This window comes from Agelaius phoeniceus, chromosome 10, assembly GCF_051311805.1.
Source record: "Agelaius phoeniceus isolate bAgePho1 chromosome 10, bAgePho1.hap1, whole genome shotgun sequence".
NCBI lineage: Eukaryota > Metazoa > Chordata > Aves > Passeriformes > Icteridae > Agelaius > Agelaius phoeniceus.
Genome location: NC_135274.1, coordinates 11,794,364 through 11,817,478, shown reverse-complemented (window position 1 = coordinate 11,817,478; position 23,115 = coordinate 11,794,364). Strand labels below are relative to the sequence as shown.

At 40.6% G+C, this 23,115-nt stretch overlaps 1 protein-coding gene across 10 annotated transcripts in view; it reads left to right on the top strand.

Annotated features, from left to right (window-relative positions):
• The first annotated feature begins 5,050 nt into the window (after positions 1 to 5,050).
• Positions 5,051 to 23,115, top strand: part of SPHKAP (SPHK1 interactor, AKAP domain containing) — a 64,501-nt gene continuing 46,436 nt past the window's right edge. For 3 of the 10 annotated variants that reach the window (XM_054639582.2, XM_054639584.2, XM_077183889.1), the window contains exon 1: positions 5,051 to 5,307. In XM_054639582.2, the coding sequence (XP_054495557.2) occupies positions 5,267 to 5,307 (41 nt within the window). In that variant the 5' untranslated portion in view covers positions 5,051 to 5,266. Of the gene's footprint in view, positions 5,308 to 5,474; positions 5,728 to 5,752; positions 6,091 to 16,888; positions 17,006 to 23,115 lie in introns of those variants that run through there. The other 7 variants (XM_077183891.1, XM_077183892.1, XM_077183893.1 and 4 more) reach the window with 7 other exon arrangements.

The window sequence follows — 23,115 nt, the reverse complement described above, 5'->3', positions numbered from 1 at the left end:
AAAAATTCTACATGCATTCTGAAAACAGAGCTGACCCTCACCACTACAGCCTTTTAAGTAAGCAGCAGCATTCTGGACAACCTCTGGAGTTGCAGGAAAGGGCAAGAGCAAGCACACAGCAGTTGTATACTACATTCTCACAGCTTATGGGACATTAGGTTTGGATGCTCAGAGAACAGGGGAAGCCAAAAGCATTTTTTCATCTTTATCAAAAAACCCAGGGCAGCACAGATGAACTCAAAGAGCGTGTTTGGGAATGTGTCACCTTCTGTCTACTCTACATGCATCATCACCTTCAGATGCCTAAAAGATTTCAGCTAATGCTACACATGAAGGCTCATTGCCCACCAGCTGGTTATTATCATCAGCTTCTAGCCCAGTTCTGAATAAAATGAGTGCATTACTTTTGACCTAAGAGGAACTGTATGGCTCAGTTTGAGCTTATTGCAAACACCAGCTCCTTTCCCTGTGGAATAATACAGCTGAGATCAGCTGGAACCCTCAGTCATAGGAGCTCTCCAGTTTAATGGAGTGAGCGTGACAACAAACTATTCAGAATTTCAAAAATCTGGGACCAGCCTATTATTCTTGATTTATCTTTCAGAATTTAAATGCAATCTCTTTGCCCTTTCTCTTCCCTCATCTTATCCAGGGATACAGGTAGGCTGAAAATAGAGTAAAGGCTTGGGAGCTAGAGAGAGACAAGCAGACAGACAGAGTAGGTTTAATATTTAAACTTGCCTATTAACTCAGAAAAAATGAGGTTATGTTAGAAAAAATTCTCTTTGTAGTTGCAGATATGTACATAGATGAAAAATAAATCATCCAGCACCCATGCCCTATGGCAATGAGCTGCATTTATTAAACAGGGAGCTGTGTCACCAGTCTGGAGTGCAGCAACAAACAACTGATCATTCTCTTTAGACTACATTCAACAACTATCTTGCCAGACCAACTTTCTCTAAAGCTCCTGGCCATTGTCAGCAAGAATCTTGTCAGCCAGATCTGTTCTGATATAGATTAAACTAAGTCATGCTACTTACCTGTTGCAATATTATGATGCCTCTTCAGTTCTGGTTTGTTGACTGAGGGTGATCCAGTGACAGCCCAAGTACTCACCTCAAAGGGAACAGAACTTTGATAGGCAGAACAAAACTTTGTCACTATAAAAAACTCCAAACCTAAATCAAATCAAAGCAACAAACAAAACAAACAAGCAGGCTACCGGACAATAAACTTTGCCTGAAACATATTAACATACAAAAGGTAACAACCTAATCTTCAGTGCAAACAATTTAACCAATGCAACTCTACAAGCAAACTGCAAGCAAACTGCACCTGGTATTTTGGGTAAAAGAGGCGTCCCTCTACTGTGTCAGTACTCAATCAATCTACTGAACAACACAAAGAGAATTATGCAACCTCATCGATAACCTGACTGCACAAAGTCATTGCTTATGCAAAATAATCAAACACATGGTAATACAGCCAGCTGTAATATCCATCTTGGTAAGCAAACATCTAGTAGACAAATATAAACCCTGCTAGATGGCTTATATTTAGAAAACTTTTTAGTAACTACAGGGCAACCATGTAGAACCCCTTTAATATTCATTGGGAAAGGGATAAAGTTTAGTTGTAAAGGACTAACTAAATAGCCATCAAAATAGTTGTGTGCATACCAATGGCACAGCAAACATGGGTGAGGAGGATAAGAGAGGTTCATCCTAAAATACTTCTTGATTCTCACTAGTGTCCAAAGGCCCCTATTAGGATTAGGTGCTGCTTGTCCTAACTGCATCCAATTTTTTTTATTATGTAAGAGAGACGGTCCCTGTACTTGGGATTTGACAATATTGTATTTACTCTGGAAATATTATGCCTATGTCCAAAAAACACCAAAATGCTGACAGTTTTTTGATCCTGCTTTTGCAATATGCTAAGCTTTCAACCTCTGTACTTTTAATTAGGAGAGTTTTGTACAAGGCAGCTAAAGGACAAGCAAAGAGAAGTGGAAAGAAAAATTCTGTTTCCTCCAGTCCCCTACAACACTGATCTATACCTGAAAATACCATCCAGCTACAGGGTCAGTACTGAGTTGTAGAGTTCCTGAGACAAACCAAGTCACGCATAAGCACAGTTTTTAGGGAGAGTTTTTCATTGCAAGTAAACAAAACTTGAAATATAATGAAACACAGAATCATACATCATAATCAAAGCACAGAATCTTCTGGGTTGAAAGAGATCTCCTGAGAGCACTTAGTCCAACCCCACAGCCTAGCAGGGTCAGCTACAGCACATTGTGCAGGACCATGACCAGATGGAGTATGGAATAGCTCAAAGAATGGCTGAAGTCTAATCAAAGTCCTAGTGTAAGGTTGGCTCCCTCTGATTTTCAGGAATGACTGACATATTTTCTTAGGAGACAGTCGGCTTGGTTTGGTGCTATTGTTTCAGTTTCTGTCAGTTCAAATTAACAGCTCTGCAGCAGTTTCTTCTGCTTCTTTTCCCAACAGAAGGACTGACTAATTATTTTTAAGCAGTCATTTTTTATAAAAGCTGAAATCAGCAAAATCTTAACAACTGGAATAGTCTGTACCCTTAAAACATAAGAATATTGTATTCTCTGGCCATAACCTTCTGTCATCCAGTATGGGAACAGAGTCCTAGGCTGACACATAAAAGACAGCTAACTAAAATGCCACAGTATTCTCTTCCTGGTGCCAATTCATATCTAAAAGCTGAGAGAAAAATACACTCCTGGTGACAGCTTTGAAACAAGTGAATGTGTGACAGTAATCAGTTCTCTTCTGTCAAGTTGGATTCCAGAAAAAGAATAGTTCTTTTTAGGCTCTGTGCCAACATTGTCAAGGAATAGGAACAAAGCCACAAAGTAGTACTTGGCTAAACCCCTCAGAAATAAAGACCATGGGCTTTCAGTGAAAAGGGCTGCTGGCTACCTGAGAAAAGGATAATTCTGGTAGATTGCAGAGAACTCAAACTGTAATCGCTGGCTCAAAGAAGGACTCTGAAATAGTGAGAAGAAGCAATAGAAGAGGACATGTCTGTGCAACAGGTTTGTGAAATTTTTGCAGGATGACAGAAACAGAAAATAAAGATTTACTAATGCAAAGGGAAAAAAAGAGAAGAAATCAAATTCCATAGGCAGAATCATGGGGCTTCACATCATGTACAAGGATATGATAAAAATCAAACAAAACCAGTACATTGGTAGTGTCAGTGCTATCTACTGCAGTGAGGGACTGATGAATGGCAATGTTTACGATAGAAAAAACAGGGTTCAGAGCCTTATCACATCAGGAAACAAAAATCAAACATAAAGGTGAGACTGATAAACATATAGTCCCACCCCTAAAGAGGGAAAAACCTCTCCTATCTTTTTCTGTCTCAGAGCTCTTCCCTTTTGTCAAATCAGAAGAGCAAAAAATCTGAAATTAGAGTGTAGAAAACCTGTTATGAACTTCTGGAGTGACAACATCACTGAGAGAAAATGGTCATTTCCTTTTTCAGTCCCTAACTGAAGGTCTGCTTGGCCTTCCCCTCCACAAGAGAAGCAAAAGATATTAACAATTCTGAGAAGCTGTTCAGTGAGCCCAGGCATCCGAATGTGAAAACCACATCTGTAAAGCAAAAAATGCTTGACTGGGTTTAATCAGTAGCTTAAATGCAGCCTAAGAGACTCCTAGGTAGCATCACAGAAATCAGGGAAGAGACCTCTGGAGACCATCTAGTCCAACACCCCTGCTAGGCTGCCATGTCTCTATTTCCGCAGCTTCTCCACTTTACATTTAAAACCCAATCTCTTTGCTTTGATTGACCTTTAACTTCAGTGATCATGACGTAGCTGTTAGCATTTCTGTCTCTAATCTCACTTCACATACTGAGAGAAGGTGTAATCCATATCCTTAGCACAAAATCTTGAGATATTTAAAAATTAAGATGAAACTTCCTCTTGGTTATGTGGAAATCACCAATAACAAACCCTTCAGGTTTCAGGTAGCCTTTCTTAACAACAAAAAGTGTTGATTCAGTAGTTAAATTATACTGTGCCTCTGGCCAAAGTTGGTTAAGAAATTTCCACACTGTAAATTGGAACAGAGAACAAAACCTGATTTAATATACAAAATAATTCTCTCCACATGCCCCAGGCCCTTCCAAAACTCACTAAACTTCACAATTTAATAATGATGTGGCGACTAAAGGGAATAGCAAGGTGTAGAAAAGGCAAAGGAATGATGTATTGAAAGAAGAGAAACACTGAATCTTTATTGCAGAAAAAAAAAGGTTGTCCAAACATGGGTTTACTGCCCTTGCCCCCCTGCCCTTCCTCTTTGTCTTTGAATTCACTCAACACATTTCTGAACAGAGCACTGACTAAAGAGCAGGGCTCACCATACAGGAGTCAAGCTTTCAGCAGCATTTGTAGATTTGTGTAAGTTCTTGCCATGGTTTCACAGCTGGATTCCCGCTGAGTGTTTGCTATGCAACTAACCGAAGCATAACACTCATCAACTAACTGGACAGGGCACATCTTGGGCTTTGACCTTAGGACTAAACTTACAGAAAACAAATCTCAGCAGAAGTGGAATCTTGCCAGGAACTACAAGGCAATACCAGTTGTCTCCAGCCCTCCAAATTTCACACCTGAGGCAACAGGACTCCTGCTGAAACCAGGAGGCTCTGGGTTCAAAACAATGTTTGCACCGCGCATCCAACTCTTGTGAGTCAAGTGCTTTTAATCTCTCCTTTCATGACTAGAGACCAGTTCTAACCATTTGCATTGCACAGATTCTCTGACATGGTTATGCAAACATGATAGAGCTAAACCTCAACACACTTGGTAATTTCCTGAAAAGAAAAAGCAAACAAACCAGGAAAAGTTTGCTGAAAGTAAACAAATAAAATAGTCTGAATAAGCTCAAAACAAGACATAAGTTGTATTTAACTCTAGGCTCCTACTCTAAATGCTTGTGTGTCACATCTGAGACAGACAGAAAGCAATCCCCGTCATTTAAATCACATGGTTTACGGGGCTGGGGCTCCAGGAACATCATGACATTCGTAACGAGGACTCGGCAAGGATCGCCCGTTTCTCTCTGGAGCCAACGAGCACCTCGCTGTCACATCCTCGTTCGCACACTGCAGCCGGAGCACCACGCCAGCAACTTCTGCAGCCGTCCTGAACTCCCGCAGCCGCCCCCTTCACCGCTCCAGCGAACAGCTCCGACCGGCTGCCGCCTCCCGCATGTCCCGGCCGGGCACCGGCTGCCAGGCAGCGGTCCGCAGGTGCGAGGAGTGCGGGGCACGGCGCTGCCCTGCGGGGGCACGGCGCTCGCCGGGGCTCCCTGCGGTGTCCGTGGTGCCGCGCTCGGCCCCGCCGCAGCCCGCACCCGCCGGGAGCGCAGGGCCCCGCGGGGCCCGGCCGCGAGGGAGGGCGGGCGGAGGCGGCGGGGCGGGCGGGGGAGGAGTGAGGCGGAGGGCAGGGCCGGGAGGCGCCGCAGCGCCGGGGACGCGCCGTCGCTGCCCCGACACGGCCGGAGCGGAGGGTCCCGCTGCCTTCGCCGCCGCCATGGCCGGGCGCCCCCCGCCCGCCGCCCCCAGGTAGGGCCCGCGCCCCTCCCCGCGCGCCGCCGCCTGCGCGCTCCCGGCCGCGCCGCTCGGGGCCGCGCCGCGCGAGGGCGGCCGCGGAGCCGCCGGTGCCGCCGGGTGAGTATCGGCGCTGGGCGCCGCACGCTGCCGGGCACCCCGACCGCGCTCTCCGCGCCGCGGCAGCCCGCGGGACGGACGGGGGTCCCCGGCCTGAGGAGCCGCGCTTGGGTTCCGCGGTGGCCGCGGCGGAGCGGAGCCGCTGCCGGGCGCGGAGGGGCTCCGGGAATTCGCGTGCGGCCGCGGAAGGGCGGGCTCCGCGCCGCACCTGCCGGGAGGTGCTCGGTCACCCGCCGCGGCTTTGCCCCTACGCCTAAAGCAGGAACTAGAGGGCTTTTCTTACAATAGAAAGAAAATATAGCCATTGTCGTCTAAATTCGCTCTAACAGCTGGTTCTCGTGCCGTAGCATCTCGAGAGAGTCGGTAAGTTAATTAGTGCTTAATGATACCTTTAGGATGTTGTGCTTAAATCACTTCGACGCGTGTCCGCTACCTAGTTAATCAGATTGCTTCACGATGAAAAAAGAAGCTAAAAATCACTGTAGTTCTGTTACCCTGGCTCCACCAAACGCGCATTTTCAGCGGTCATGAAGAACCGATTAGCGCAAAACTTCCTGCAAGACGGAAATTGATGTACGGATAGCAGGAGCCTGCCGGAGATGCAAGATGTGGTTAAGTATAATTTTCAACAATCACAAGTAAATTGCATTTTGATAGTAGCAGGCAGACAGAAGTAGTATAGAAATTGTACCATTTAAAACTATCATAGATAAAAAGCATATGTTGCCAGTTATTACAATTCGTTTTGGTTTAGTTGCTCCCAGTGCAATGTCTAAATGAGTCGTAAAAAACCGATAGAAATAAAGTTTGGAGAATGCACAACCTAAAAAGGAAGATGGTGAAACGATGTGTAACTACCTAAACACACAAGAGGAACTACTTGGGGGAGGGAGGGACAACGACACCTCAGTGGGTGATAATTACTTGAAGGAGAAATTGCTTCTATTTACTTGAAAGAAACAAAAAGCTTTAAAGCAATCCCTTAGAGAGACTGATGGAATAGTGTTTCATATCAATAACATTTACTGACCAATCCTTAATAATGCTTTTGCACTTCCATCTAAATTGCCTGATCTAGAAATAGTCCTTGCCAATTTTTCCCTTGACATATCATGGTGAAGAGAAAATTATTTAGCTTTTTAATTTTTGTTATTGATCATGGCAAGCAATTTTAATACATTTTTACACTATGAATAGCAAAGATATTATAGTAACTTTAGTATTTTATGGGAAGTCAGTATCTGAAAGAGAGAGGGATGCAGACTTTAAGGCAAGAGAGGCTTTTAGGTTAGCTGACATGACATCTTGTATTTCACGCTCTACAAAAATTGGGTAGAATGCAATCTTGACCCCAAGATAAACAGATATTCCAGCAAGACAGTTTTGAAGGTATCAAGAATTGGACAAGCTGCTGCTTTCCTTGCCTATGGTCTTGTTCTCATTGTTACAAATTTACCTCCTCACAGGCCTGCAGTCATTTTCCAACTCCACAATTGTTGCTAAGCTTTTCATCACTGTGTTTAGAAACTGAGGAAACCAGTCCCAGTCCATTCCAGAGCTCTGCCATCTGGTCATCTCTTCACCTCTGCTGTAGGCCTATTAACCCAGATAGAATTGCCTATTTCTGTAGCAAGGCCAAGGCTAATCTTATTCATGTGAGCAAGGTACCTCTTTCATCTTCCTGAAGAGTGATTCTCTTCCCAGAGCTTAAGCAGGTCAGACATCCCTACACCAAGACCTACCGTTCTCTTTTATCTCCTGAGGCTCACTGTTGACAGCTGCTTGTTAATTGTTAATCAAGGTAACCCTTTCATTGCTGAAGCTTTAATTGTAAGCTTTCTGTCTAGGAGTAAGGATCCCAGGACTCCAGGAAGGGTGACCAGAACAGCAAGTAGTTTATTCAGGTCATTCCTGCCTTCATCAGGAAACCCTGAGGGAAAAAAAAAAAAAAAAAGCACATCTGGGAAGCCATGGGACAGATAACTTGTCTTCATACACCTGCAGCTCATTATGCCCACCATACAATACTTAGGCAACTTTTAACTGAGATGTAGTTACAACAGCTGTTGCAAAATACAAACTTTGAATGTCAGCATTTAGGAGTTAGCTTTACTGACCTCACCAAAGAAAGTTTCCACTGTCAAACTGTTAGAAATCAAGGGTATTTTTCATTTTCCTTACAGAATCCCTTCAGGCATTAACCTCTTTCTGTGCCTGTTTACACCTTATCTCAGTCACCTACACATCCCTTCCTCAGTCCAGGCCACAGCTCTGCCCACTTGCTGACTGTCACACATCACCATCACTCCCAGAGTTCAGCAAAAACTCAGCTGCACATCAATTCCTGCTCAGTACCTTCCCTTCCTTTGGCTTCCATAGCTGGAGGCAAAACCATAAGCCCTGGGCTGGCAGAGTCACTGCAGAGCAGTGCAGGCAAGTGGCTTTAAGGCTTCTGATAATTAAGCATTTCAAGCAGCAGCTTCTTGCAGTGAACACTTAGCCTGGGGGTCAGATGAGCAGCTGCAGAGAACTGCACAGAACGGGTAGCTGCCTTTCTCCCTTCAAACAGGATTTTTGATGCATGTTGCACTTGGGGAGCTGGAAGTGTAATCTATAAGGATTTATTTTTTGGGGTTTTTGTTTGTTTGTTGTGGCTGGTTTTGGTTTGTTGGGGTTTTTTATGGTGGAGGAAAAACATCCCCCCATTAAAAAAATATGCCAGCTTGCACTTTGCCTCATCAGGTGAGAGACAGGAAGAAAAATGCATGAACTTTTTACATATGAGGCAGGAACTTCCTTGTTTCTGGCCCCTGTGTTAGTGACTATCTGGGATGCTGCTGCTTAAGGACATACAGCCACCCCCTTCAGTAAAACTGCAGTTTTTCTGCTCAAGCTTATGAAACCAAACCTATAAACATATGCAGTTTTATGTATCTGAAAGAAATATTGGCTGCAAATAAAAGTCTTTCAACACATCTTTTGGACTGGAACCTGCTTTCAACACACCTTTTGTGTAAATATTAGAAAGAAATGGAGGAATTAAAAGTGTTCTTCAATTCAGAATTGGAAACAGCAGTGGAGCTTAGAAGCAACATTAGACTGAATAGTAATTTGGAAAAATTAAAATGCCTGTACATTGAACAGAGATGAGAAGTAGCAGGTTTTAAGTTTTAAAAAGTGAAAAGACAAGCCCAAGAATAGACAAGTTCTTTCTATTTCTGAGAACTTGCCTTGCATGTAATAAAAAAAAAAGTGTTGAATCACCAGCACAAAATGATCTTTGCTACATCTCAGAGATACCTGGTGTGGCACATAGTGCCCAAAGAATGGCTAGGAAAAGCCTTTCTGATTTTACAGGATCCTGCTGGAAACCAAGCACTGTTTACATTTGATGAACGTGCTAGGGCTGACCACAGATGAAAGGAGGTAAGTTAAGATATTTAAAGCTGAGAAGAGATCCAAAAGCCGTGGCTGTGTCAGAGCTTCCTTACAGGCAGCAGGCATGTGGCACACACGGAGTGCCTCTGGAATTTACAGTCTAACACTGTCACAGGCAGAGCTGACAGCTGCTCCTGTGCTCCAGCAAAGCAGCCTGCATCTTGTATAGCAGAGAAAACACATTTGGTGGCTTTGAACTAAGGTGCTTTTAGGAATGAGTGAAATAAAACTTCGATCCTTTAAGGAGACAAGATTGCAGGCAAAGACTCCACAACAGCCATGGGAATAAGCTACAGATAACAATTCATTGGAATAAATCATTAAAGAAAAAGAAAATGCCAACAAAAATAAACACATAAACAAAAGCAACAAATAAACAGAAATAAATACTAAACATTTATTTTGAAAAGTTACCAGTGATGAGTGAAATGGTACAAGTGAAGAAGAGCAATGGGTAGTGTTTGGTGGGACTGACCACATAGACCACAACTTACAGGTCTGTTCTCCATATTTTTCCACCTCTGTGAGTAAAAGAAAACCGAATGTATTACAAATCTTATTTAAATTAGAGAGAGCAAATAAATCCCCTGAACAAGTGAATAATGTCAGAACTCCCATTATCAGGAAACTACATGCATTAGAGCAGCAGCTGGCGTCACATATGAGGATGAAATTTATTTTTCTGCACTCATGCAGAACCAGTACTGCAGCCCAACCAGAGGAATCAGTTTAATATTTGGTGGGTATGCTTTTTATTTGCAAATTAGCAGATGAATGTACCAGATATTATGAGTGTAGCAGCCAGAAACATTATCTGATAAGCTTCAATACTCACTAACTTCTTCCAATGTTAGTTTCAATCCCACTGGTGGGAATTCCTGAAATTACAGGCTGTGCCCTGTTTTCATGGGCAATTACTTTAAGCAGTTCACTAACCTGGCTAACCTGTGTTGTTAAACATAGACAAAATTCTCAGAGATGCTTTCCTTCAGTGAGGTCAGTGGAGAATAAAAAAATCAGCTAAAGCCAGAAGGAGCCTAAATTGTCAAAGGTCATAAGTCTGTGCACAAGGGATCTGATCCATTGAGGAATGGGACTGTGGGTGAAGGGAGGAGGGAGACTCGTGGAAGTAGTAAAGAAGTTAACTATAGAATTTCCATGCTTTGTTTCACTAACCCTCTTGTACACTACAGTGACCAAACCATGCTGCTTATGTCCAGGCTTGGCATCTCCATTTCTTCCTTATTTAATCAATCCCATCTGGTTTGAATTCTCTAATCCTGCCTACCCTAGCCTCCCACATGAATTTCTCACTGTTTTCCTGAAAATATCCATTAATCTCCTCTTTCAGCTCCAGCTCTAATCCTGTGCATCCCTTCTCCCCTTTGTGGCTGCAGTAGTTGCAGCAGTGTCACTCACTCTGTTCACACTCTGCCTATGCACACCAACCCTTCTCCTCCTTCCTGCAAGCACTAATAGCCATGTAGTTTTGAGCATTAACTCAGAAGAAGGAAAACTAATTAAACTTCTACATCAAAACAATGGTTTTAATTACCAACTCACTGGATAAAATGCAGCAGCAGCTCCTCTTCTCCTGGTGTGTTGAACAGGCTCTTGCCTGTGCTCTCTGGGGAGAAGCAGAAAGGGGAAGCCTGCCTGGCCCTCAGGGGATGAGGACCTTGAAAAACTTCATATCTCTCACTATCTCAGTGCCAGAAATTGGTAGCTGTTGTTTCCCAATTTTTTAACCACCTCTTTGCTTATCAGTGGATTCGATAGTGCTTCAGACAGCATGTGCAGTACAGCTTCACTGAAAGAGAGAAAAAACCCATACTGCATATTTCTGGTTGTCTTTTAACCAGAACTACAAAGTTAGCATGTGCAGATTAATACTACAGTATCTGGGATTAATTTGCTGCCCAGAATGAATTTTAAAACTTCTTTTTTCAGTCTTGTCAACCTTTGGATTGTTGTCATTAATCTCTGGGGTTTCCCTCAGTAATTTTCTTCACTTCAAGACTTGCCTGGTTATTATTAAATATCTGGCTACTGCAAGTGCCCACGACACACAATGAGTAGTTATCAAAGTTAGGTTTCCTCTTGGTTGTGGCATCACAATTTCTTTTACATCTAATTATTCTTGACTGCTATGGAAGAAAGTGTCATTTGTAAGTCTTAATTAAATTTATGTATCACTGAAAGAAAAAGTTATTTTCTAAAACTGCTAACACAGAACTTGATGCTGGAGTACATATTTCACTGCTAGTGAAATTCAGAACTGGTCAGCAAGCCCTGTATAACCCTAGGGAGTGACTTTTAAGACTGAAATTTACCCTTTATGCACTGTCCTGAGCTGGCTCCATGCACTTGCAGTAACTATCTTCCAAGTATTATGGGAGCTTTTTTATTTTCTGGAAAAGTTTTGATCTATTACATGCATTGCTGGGAAATTGAAATACATTGAACAAGTACATTGTTGTGGTGTAGTTAAAACTTTCTATACAGAAAGATGCACAGAATTTCATAGGACTTACTTGTATTTTCTTTTAGCAGTGAAAAATATCTGTGGCCCTCGTGTAGTCTCTGTGAGATTGCACAGTTATCAGAATTTCATGTACAGGCATTCCATCAGCCGTGGAGCTGCTCATTACATGCAGTGGCTCCTCAGAATATTAAAGGGAGAAAGAAACGACTCTTAGTTTTCAGAACTGTGTTTAAATCAGGTCCCAATCCTTTTTCCCCAAGATGCATTTATAACCATCTGTGCTATTTCAATTTGAAAAGAGAAGAAATCAAATCAGCAGGGTAATGCTTCAACAACATACTTATAGATTGTTCCTCTTCTATGTTGTCAGGGCAATGTCCTCCTTCTCAGTGAAAAATGTGTATTACCATTGTAGACATCTAATAAAAATGAACAGGTCATTTATTTTTAAAAGGAAAAGATTTGCGTGCTGTGGTGTTGAAATGAAAACCCGTTATCCTCACATAAACTCTGGAATAAGGCCTTCCCCTCAACTGGAATAAAACAAAATGCTTCTTGAACATTTAAAAATACAGAAGTAATAGCACAGCTCTTAGGGAGCTTAGTTATAGATCACATTGTATCTGCTAAGACCTTCAATCCTAAACATAATACATGTCACAAATTCAGTGAAATCCAATGGTCACTTTATCCACATTCCCAAAGGTAGCATATGTGACCTGTATCAGTGTTTGCATGATGTTATTTAAGGTTAGTATAGCTACCAAACACAGAGTTTTGGTACTTTTACAAATATACCCATACTTCTGAGATTTTGGAAATCTGTGCATTATGGAACAGTGTATATGACTATAAGAGAGAGGTGGCTCTTGGTACTAGCAATAGTAGCAGATGTTTATTTCATACAAGAAAAATTATTTCATAGTTAAGTACGTATTTGTTGAGTGCAACAGGTGATTTTCTGATTCAGAAGGCAAGGCTTTTAAGGCATCATGTATAAGCAAAATAATTGACTACTGAAAAAATAGCAACAGATCATAAACAAGTAATATAAATACAAATACTAGTCCAAGTCCAATAATGAAACAAACAAAGAGGCTGTAGGACTGGATTTACTTTGCATGAATTGCTTTTGCATACACAGAACCAGACCTCTGTGTTACCTGTGTCTTTCTGTAGCTGCAATTGTTACAGTGACTCCCACTAATGAAACAACAGGAAGGAATTTGGTGAAACCTGGATTTAAGTGCATACTTCTTTTTTTGTTCATCTGAATTGAAAGAGCTTAATGTTGATCAGAGTAAAATTCAAACACACCCAAAGGCGTGAAACAAGTGGCAACCTCTGATCTGAATGAAGTTAATAGGAAGAGCTGGTTTATATTTTTTTTTCATTAGTTGTGAGTGTAAGAATACTCATTTGGCAGGTACTCACAGAATCACCCTGCAGGCAGTGATAAAGTTGTCTGAGAGCTGAACCTGAGCTCAGGCTGTGGGGCAGATGGTCCTGCTGCACCTTGTGCATCCCAGTGGGAGCAAGTTAACCACGTCAAACCCAGGGATCACAACATTTCATAATTAGTCTGAAGTTCATTGCAAAGCAGTGGCAGTTTATCTACATCATGCTACCAAGGAATTAATTAAATTAACAAGACATTGACCTGATTCACTGTTAGACTCCCAGAGATAATGTCCCATGATCATTACAGAGTATGAAAGGCTGTAGATTTTAGAGTAGAAATAAGCACTCATATTGCCAAAAAAAGCTCAAGTTTCTTGGACTGAAATCTCATGCTTTTTTTAAGCTGGTATAAGTGAGGAAAAAATTGTGAATGTTGCCTTCACTTACCACTCAAACCTGTTAATCACATTACAGTCCATGGAAAAAAAAATCACAAATTGAAGCAAGTTAAACCAAATATAATGTTTGCAGTATCTTGACAGAATGGCACAAAAACATGTTTTATCATATTAAAAGCCAAGGTGATTAGAGGCAGCTTCATTTTGTTCACATCTCTTACAATGTTATCATGCTTTTTTAAAAAAACATACTTTTAAGCTAATGAGTTTTGAGATTTTTTTTCTCTCTAATCGCAGACTGTACTCATTGACATATTCACACAGCATCAAAATTGGTAAGATTTTTGTTTCTTTGGGATATTAGTAGCAAATCAGAATTGTTCACGAATATTTCAGGCATGTAAAATATGTTAAAATAAGATCTGTTGTGAATAAACCATGACAAAATGTATTCTTTGGCATTAAAATAAGCAGAATGTACCCTGACATTTTAACTAGTATACAAATGTAACTGCAGGTGGTCATAGAAACAATACTGGATTAAAGAGAATAGGAAATTTCTGTGAATATTTCAGATGAAAACACTTATTTTTAGACTATTGTTTTACTTTTCTAGTATCATTAGTCAAGGTAAAACCATATTGCTTTCTGAACTCTATTATAATCCTAGACAATATTTTGGAAGGTTTAGCAGGAATCTAAACCAACTTGGCTTTCTTGCAAATTGAAAGGGCTGGGAAAAATAATGAAGTTGAAGAAATATATGCATTCACTAGAAAGAATACATTTTCTGGATAGGTACTTTTGAAAGTACTTAGATATTGTTAAGGTAGAATATTTCCCATAAGCAAATTGAGTTTAGTAGGGACCAATATCCCAACTATAAGGTGTCATTTTGACCAGTTTTATTTTTAATGCATAGATATGTTGGTATAGGTGCCTGACCAAAGGAACTAATTACAATAGGCTACAAATTGCCTTCATTTTACAGCTGCAGAAATGATGTTACAATTGGGCAGTGTGGTTACTGAGAACAGAGGAAGAAGAGCAGACTCTCCTTAGAAGAGTATCAACCAGATCTCCTAGCCTTGCTCACAGCAGCAAAATCTTGGTTCTCTTGTTGAGAAGAAGGGATGAATTCAAGCATATGGGTTCAAAACACCTGCTAAAATCTGTTCTGCCAAAGAGGAGTTCAAAATGTCTTTGGTGGCTCCCAAAATACCTGCAGGCCACCATTGTGTTGAGGGTGAGGCCAATCTGCCTGTTTCACTTGAAGCGCTCCCTCCTGCACAACTGAGAGCATCCACACAGGCTGACCTGGTTATTTATTTGCTGGTGGGAAGGATCCCTCTGCAATGTCACTCTATGTGTGACACTGGTTCACCTAGAGCATGCCTGACAGATTCCTGATTATAGGAATTCCTGATCACCTCATCATATTTTTCTCCCTCTGCTCTGATTGACTTAGATCACAGAAATTCTTCTCTCCTCCACCTCCCGCCCAAAAAACAGGGGGAAGAAAAGGAAAAGAAAAAAGAAATTGTCATGCTTTACTGATAAGTTCTGTGGCTTACTGGTGGCTGAGGAGTCTTCAGGCATTTGGAATAAATGTTTTGTTATCATTTCCTATAGTATTCAGAGATATTAACTTCTGTGGTATGGACAGGTGCATCTTCACTACACTGAAGTCAATTCTCATGCTTTGTTGTAAAGAACACTGTACATCATGATACTGTAACCACTTGGCTTGTCATATGCCTACTTTTTTGTTTCCAAGGCCCCAGGTTGTTCCATAATTCAAATTCTGTTACGAAAAATCTGGTTTTCCAGTGTCAGTAGTCCATTTTCACTACCAGTTTTGCCCTTTATGTTTTTAAAAGTAGCTGAAAGTGATGCTGCAACAGGGTGAAATTCCCAAGCTCCTACCTTAAATATCTATATTTAGGTACAGACAGGACTCCTTCCTTAATCTCATAATTCCAAAGCCACATTTATTATTTCTGTGGAGAGGTGGTACAAAGAATTTCAGAAAGTCTGCTGATTATTAGGAAAATGCCATTCAGAAGATGAAAGTGATGTTCACCTTCTGATCATGCACATAATCCTGACTACCTACCACATTTCAATTATGCTTGTACAGTCTGTTTGATTTGTAATCAATCTAAAAAGGAAAACACACGAACAGCTAGCAAGGTTTGATTAGCTACACACATTTTCTATTCAAATAAAATCGTGACATGTGCATTTACTTCTAAGTTATGAACATCTTCGTCACATTACTCTTCCCTTCAGAAATATTTAATATCTGTCTTGAATATAATCACTGAAAAGCTTTCATAAATTAAATATGAGGTCTTTAGAGGATGGCCTTTAAAAAAATTGTCGGATAGTGAAATACTTGTTTGCATATGCTGTGCTTTGAGGCTTGTTTTGTCAGTATTTTACTGTTGTTGCTCTGATTCCCCAAATGAGAATCACACACTTGTTCATGACAAAAGCTGGTTGAGAAGCTTGTCTGTGATGTTTGGCTATGTAATATAAATAGGATGCCAAAAATACTTAAAGAATGAGTTAAGGTGAGGTTTACATCCTCCACATTAAAACACTGGTGTCTTCCTGTGTGGTGTTGCACTGCTTGTCCTGAGACTCCCAGCTGACAGTTTGTGCACAGCAAAAGGATGAGAGGAGCAGCCAGGGAACTCAAGTTGTTTGTTAGATACAAGGAACATATAAAACAGGCTGTGAAAAATTACCCAGTGGTTTATGGCATGACAGCCTAATTTTCAATGTCTTTGATTTCATCCTGAAAAGTGCTGTGAATTTCTATTTCTACATGAAATCTGTGGGAGCTGCTTGCACATTTGTTATGTATTTAAATTGGACCACATTTCACCACTTTCCAGCTGTGTCACAATGTTTTTTCCATTCTTTTTAAAGGAGGATCAGATAACATCATACATTTGAACTATTACGTTGTGTTGCACTAACAACACATCCTATCTTAAGAATAGGCATTGCCATCAAAAATGCAGAAATAGTATAAATTTCTTAATAAATACACGGTCATGAACATTTTTTGCTAGAATGGAAAAATAGTTATTTCCTCTTTTGTTCTCCTTTCCACAGCACAAGACCAGTAATGTTGTACAGTACACCTACATATGCTAGGTGAATAAGGGATTTTTTTGTGGGACATCTTTTTAAGAATTTTTCAGATTTTATATTGGTTTTTGCTGACTTAGTAGGCTTAAATAGTAGCAATTCTATTGCTTTGCTGTAGAGGAAATGAAACTGCCTTGTTCTGATGTTTCTGTGATACCTATGCCTGTATCTCTCTAAAATCATCTTCCCAATCAGCACTGCTCATTTAAGTTATGTGTGTACAGACTAATTGCTCAAAGAATCCTTCCTTTAACAAGATTTCTTATCTTTCCTGCAGTCAAACCCTCAGCAGAGCCTTAGTTTCCCACTGGCTGGCACTCCAGACCTGAGTACAAACTCCTTGCTTTTGGGGCAGAAAAGCAGTCTGAGTTGTCTTTCAGTCCATCTCCATAAGGTAAAGTCCTTTAGCCTTCCCTGCATTTAAGGGTCTGTCCTTAATCTTCTCCAAGTCAGTCCTTCTTCTTCAGCAGACCTTGCTGGTCCCCAGCTGTTGATCCAGGTCATCTTTTTGTACCTTCTAAAACACCTTCCACCTCAGGAACTCAGCAGCAGTTCCAGTTACCTGTGAATTGTTGTGGGCATTTCCCACTAGAAGAGATCTCACAGTTCCTCCTGTTCTTTCCTGTAGCTTCCTCTGACTAGGGTCCAAGGCTGGAAGTAAGGAAATAATAAGGAAAACTTCCAGAACTTCTTTCTGGAAGTTTTCCTTATTAAGTAGCCATTCTACCAACAAAGGTCTGTCTAGAATTGGCTCAAAGGCATGTCAAATCCAGGGGTAGGTGGGGAAAAGGCAGGATGCCCATCAGTTTTATATTGGGCTGACACTCTGTCAGTAAATTACTGACCATCAAAAGCCACCAGCCCAATCATCTGCTGTTCAGCTCCTGAGTGCCGACTCTTTGATTTGATTGTCAGCTCTCTGAACTGAATATATCCTGCCATAGCTATTGAATGTGGAGGAGTTTGTCAGACTTGTAAATAAAGTTATTTTAGCCTTAGTAATTCAATCAGTAAACTCAGGAAGGAAGGAATATTTCTACGTAGATCATAAAAAAATGTAGTTAGTTTTGTTTACATTTGTTCTTCAGTAAAACTGTTGTCAGTTCTTTGATAATATTTTAAAAACATGATTTGAAAGAAGGCTGATGATTGCTACTGCTTACAGAGACTTACAGATTTATTTACTGGTTTAATTTGGAGGTCATTCAGGGCTCTTTGGGCATTGTGAAGTGTACCCCAGCATGGATTATCCTTTCTCTGCATCTGTTTTTCATCAGCATGTAGCTAAAGACTTGGTCTTTTGGCAGCTGTATCACTGATAAAAATGAAATGTAAATCAAGAGTACCCAGTAGACACTATGAAATGAGAAATCTGAATATAAAGCATTTAAACTTCTAGTCTTTTTAGTGTTCTCATCTGTAAAACTGAGTCCTGTACTTGTCAGAGTGCACAGTCAGTGAAGGGAAATATTCAGTATTTTTGTTTCCCATGAAGCCAATACCAGCCATGGGAGACTGAAAAAAGTGTATTAATACCTTAAAAGATGCAATCCTGATATTGCCAGTGATTATATTCTGTTCTTGAGTTCCAAATCCATAACAAAATCAGAAAGACATTTGTTTGAGATATTTATAGAGCATCTGTTTGACTAACCATCTGTGCTCTGATTGAAGTATACACATTGTCCAGACTGAATAAAAACCATTTATATGGATTGGAATAGTAACTTTGACACTGTTACATCTAAAGATTTTGCTCCCAGTGACTTTGCTGACCTGTTTACTTGCAAAGGTAAATTTTAAAACTGTAAAATTTGAAAGGTAGAATGAGGAAAAAGTATGACTAGTCTGTCCACTTCAAAAGGCTTTGAAGTTAAGAGATGCTGATTGAACACTGCATGCCTTTCAAAACTGCTTCTTGCTTAGGGTCTGGATTAAGCTGGCTGCCTTCCTCAGTTGCTTAGTAGCTTTCAGGTTTATTTGGAAGGGTAGAAGCAAGAAGATGCTAAGGTATTTTGCTCTGTTTTCACTTCTCTCATATTTTTAGTTCAAAATGAGATTAATCCCTTTTTTGTTGTTCATGATGTTCACTACAGATATTAGCAGAACAACAGAAATGTGGCTCACTATAGCTTGGCATTAATTGCACTGAGAAACCTCCCTGTGTTCATTCAGTTTGCTTCCTTCAAGATTATTTTTTTCATGGTTCATTATGTTTTCTATGTTCAAAATTCCAAGATTAGGAGTCATAATGAAAAGTGAAAAAGCAGCAGGCTGTAATATGATTGATTCAAAAAATATATAAGTAATGGTCACTATTTATTGAGATTGCTTCTTAGGAATGATTATTGAACAGCAAGTTTTGGGAAGCTGTTTATGCTTGTTCAAGATGGTAGGAAATTGAAGTTTCTGATACTGTTTCACAAGATTAATTTTCTTTAGTGATAACCTGGGGAATTCTTTAAATTACCTCATCTTAGTTGATGTAGCACCATCTGCCACATCTGCAAAGGAGATAATTATTTTTAGGAGCAGCTGTGGGTTCTTTGATTAAGTCTTGAGTCATCGAGGTCAGTGTTTTTGAATTATTTAACATAGCAAAGATGAAGCAATTTGTTTGCATTTTGGACAGTAATACACCATGTGTTATTATTGCAGTCAATGATACAAACCTCATAGCCATTTACTACAGACCTCTAATTTCCAGGAAATTTGTTCATATTCTTTGTGAGTGCATATAGCTTGTAGGAAAAAAAAAGTTATCAGTTACAATTCATGAATCAGTAAGACAGCACCTGGTGGCAAATGAGTGTGGAGACTTCTCTGTTAATGTAAATACCAAAGTGAAAATTATGCACTTAACACCAAGTCTTAGGTCCAGGTTCCCAACTTCAGTTTCAAAAGCTGAATTATAGGTTAGGATCTTTCACATCAAAAGAAAACTCTCAAAATGAGCCATTCCTTAGCAGAGATTTATTGCTTTGCCTGTGGCTTTTTGGGTTACCTGCAAATCAGATGAGCACATCTAACACAGATCAGCATTCTCCCTCCCATAATAAAGAAGGGAGCCAAGAAAACTGGAGAACTGAGACCTAAAAACTCTAACAGCTTTCTTTATCTTGTAGTGAAAAGGCTCCAATCTGTGCCAGATGTCTTGAAAGTCCAGCACTTGGTGTAAGCTCTTAATATGAAGTAACCAGCATAGTATGTGAATGCAGAGCTATCACTTGATGATGAGCTGGCTGCAGCTCTGCAAGAGTTTCATTCTGCTTCCTGCTATTGAGGGACTAATGAGAGCAGAAGCTTTTCAAAGCCAGAATATTTTTTCCCTGGAGAGTTAGTGAAAAATAGGTTTATATTACTGCCTTTGCTACAGAGCGAGGGTGGCAGAGCTGTATGGCCTGAGGAGGGTCTCTTGAGAAAACACCTGTTGAAAATGAAAGCTTAGAAAAGGTGCTGAGAGTTGAGATAATTGAAAAAGAGACGTTGAAAAGCCAAATCCCTGTTCAGTGTTGGAAGAAAGACCTGTGCCCCTGCAAGTATCTATGCAGGACCTCATACACTGCACTTCCTGAGTTACAGAAGAGTCACTTTTGTGGTGCTGAATTCCCAGCCTGCAGCAGCACAGCTGGGTGCTCATTTTCCCATCAGCTGGCATGCATTGCAGCCAATCTCCTTTGTGTCACACCTAGTCATGTACCTGACTGACCAGCAAGAGTGGCCAGGGGGGTTTCCCTGTGCTTCTTCTAGAAATTGTGTAGCCATAAACTCAATAAGGAAAAGGCTGTGGAGTCTAAAACTGAATGTAGCTCTCCTATTTTGACACTTCTTTGTTAAAAATTTTCTGCATTTCAGTGACTGAACCCTGACTGGTTGAAGCTGTTTGCAAGCAGTGGGAGCCCAGAGCTCCTGTCCCTGGCACAATTCAGGAGTTGGACTGCAGTGCAGCCTGAGAACAGGGGTTCTGCTCAGCAGTTACAGAACAAGAGATGTGAACCTAAAAAAGAAGCTCTGAAAGTGTTAGAGATACTTGTAAATGCATGGTCCCTTGTCCTGTGAAACACAGTTGCTGATTCTTCCTGTGCTCCAAGTTATCAGCTGGATGTGAAACACAGCTCTGAGGACTGGGATAGGTGACAAGAGGATTTAGGTTGACCAAATCTTGGGAACACCAAAGGCAATTGGGTTTCCTGTCTGAACTTTAGTATGAGTGGGAGCCTAGTCTCATTTAAAATATTTAATGGCATTTTACATTTATTTCAATCATCATGTGCTTTTGACAGGGTTTTCTACATTTTCAAAGGAAAAGTGGGCTTATTTTGAAAAGAACACAGATTTTACAGGATTAAGAAGCTTTTACAGATCATTTCACTTTCCACATGACTTGGAGGAGAGCTTTACTTTGTATGGGCCATGTCATGTGCTACCCCTTGCTGAAATACTGTCTAGAGATAGCACAGATTTGTTTATACTCCAGAATATAACTCTTCAACTACATTTTTCAGCTATGCTTTAATGTGATATTCTATTTGTACTGTTTAATTAAGTTCCAAAGAAGGCTTTCAGGTAGTTGTCAAATTGTTATCTTTGTTGATGTTAGACTCAAGAACACTTCAGGCACTGAAGTTCAATTCCCTGCACACAGTGGAGCTGAGAGCCAGCAGTCATCAGGAGCCCTCAGCTCCCTGTGGCAGGGCCCTCAGCCTTCCTCTCAGTGAAGAGCAGGAGAAAAGAGTACAACAGGCCTTGTAGTTCAGCCTGGAGGGCAGCCTTGAGCTGCAATTTTCTGTTAGATTGCAGAGGTGCTGCATTTTATAAAAAGAGGCAGTGCACAGCTTCTGCTAGGAGTGGTGAGTTTTACCTCATCCAAAAGCTGCATCTCAATGTGGACTTATCATGGAGGACACTTAACTTATATAAGATTTGACCTTCTGAATATGAGGTTCATACTTTAGATGGAGATAGAAAGCCAGAATTCATGTGTTTAATTTCCCTCATTCTGTTAAAGAACTCAGTATAAGAACTATAAAATGCTATTTTGCTGTGTCAAATGCCAGAGAAATTACTGCTCAGAAATATTACTGTGTATCTGTATCATCTGAACAATGAAGCAGCGTTTTGTAAACAGGCAAAAGTCTTCTTTCTAAATACAAATGATGCTTCCAGATTATTAAGTGGTAACACACTTTCCAAGTGAAGTCAATTAACCCTCTGGTCTCTCTTGTGCATCTATATTCAGTCCTCCCATGTGATTCATGAAACTTCCCCCCAGCTAGCAATTAACAAGTCCTAAATTAGTATTATATTTTTTATTCACTCTTCTAATTCCAGCACATCTAGATACTTTTTAAAATTATTATGGAATAGCACCACACACATCAGCAGAATTCTCATTGACAAAGTTTCTTACCAGTGGGAATGCATATATTCATGGCTAGTCCTAAGCAGTATCAGGTGAAAGGTACATGAATCTGAGGGAAAGGTAGCCTTAGTCATGCTTGGCTCTGGATTTCAGGAAAAGTGAGTGCTTCCTCTTAACCTACTGGTTTACACTCCAGTAAAGGTGACTGAGGAAAATGCACTTTAGGACAGTCTGTTATCCCATGGGAACCAATGAGGGATTATCACTCAAGCCATGGCAACCTGGTCACTCTTCATGGTCCATCACAACATGTTCCACAAATTCTCACAGGTGACTTGCAATAATTAAAAGCACTCCAAAGAGCCAGTCTGGGAAGCAGAACATGATCATGTAGGATACTTTTGCCCTAGTATGTTCCTGTATAAATAGTCCTGTAGCACATGTGGCCTTTAACTGTGATCGTGTCATGACCAGAAGGAGAAGCTTCATTAATCTTGGATCAATGTGATTATTAAACAATGGAAAATCTTTGAAGACGGCCTAAACTATTCCAAAAGAAAAGTTATGAGGATTGGTGCTTGCTGTGTATGCAAATAATTTGACTGGGGGAACTTGGTTTTATGGTTTTGTACTTCACATCTGCACAGTTCCAAAGTAAACATGTTTATTGTGTACCACTGAATCACAAAACAGAATATGTGCATGACTTAGCTTAGCCCCAAACCTACAGTGTACTGAGCTGTTCTATCTGGATTACAGAATTCTGCCTCTCCTGTTGTGTTTTTTACTTTGTAATCACTACCCCTTTGCTTCCATCCTGGCAGGTAAAAATGGAGCAAATATTTCTGTTGTTTACCAAGTGGAATTATTGCAGCAAGTATTTCATTTGCTGCTCCAAGCTGCCTGCTTCTGAAAACAAGCTAGTACCACTCTTTACAGTGGCATTCAAGACAGACAGGTCTGGTTGTAGGCAGTTTATGCTTTCCTCTAGTCTTCAAGAGACATCACTCTGCTATTTTATATCCAAAGTGTGTAGCTCAGGATAGTCTTCCAAAAAGGGAAAATTAGCAATAAACAGACTAGTAAGTAACATCAGCCAGGAGAGTACTGACAGCACCTAGTATTCTAAGTTACATCTCTTT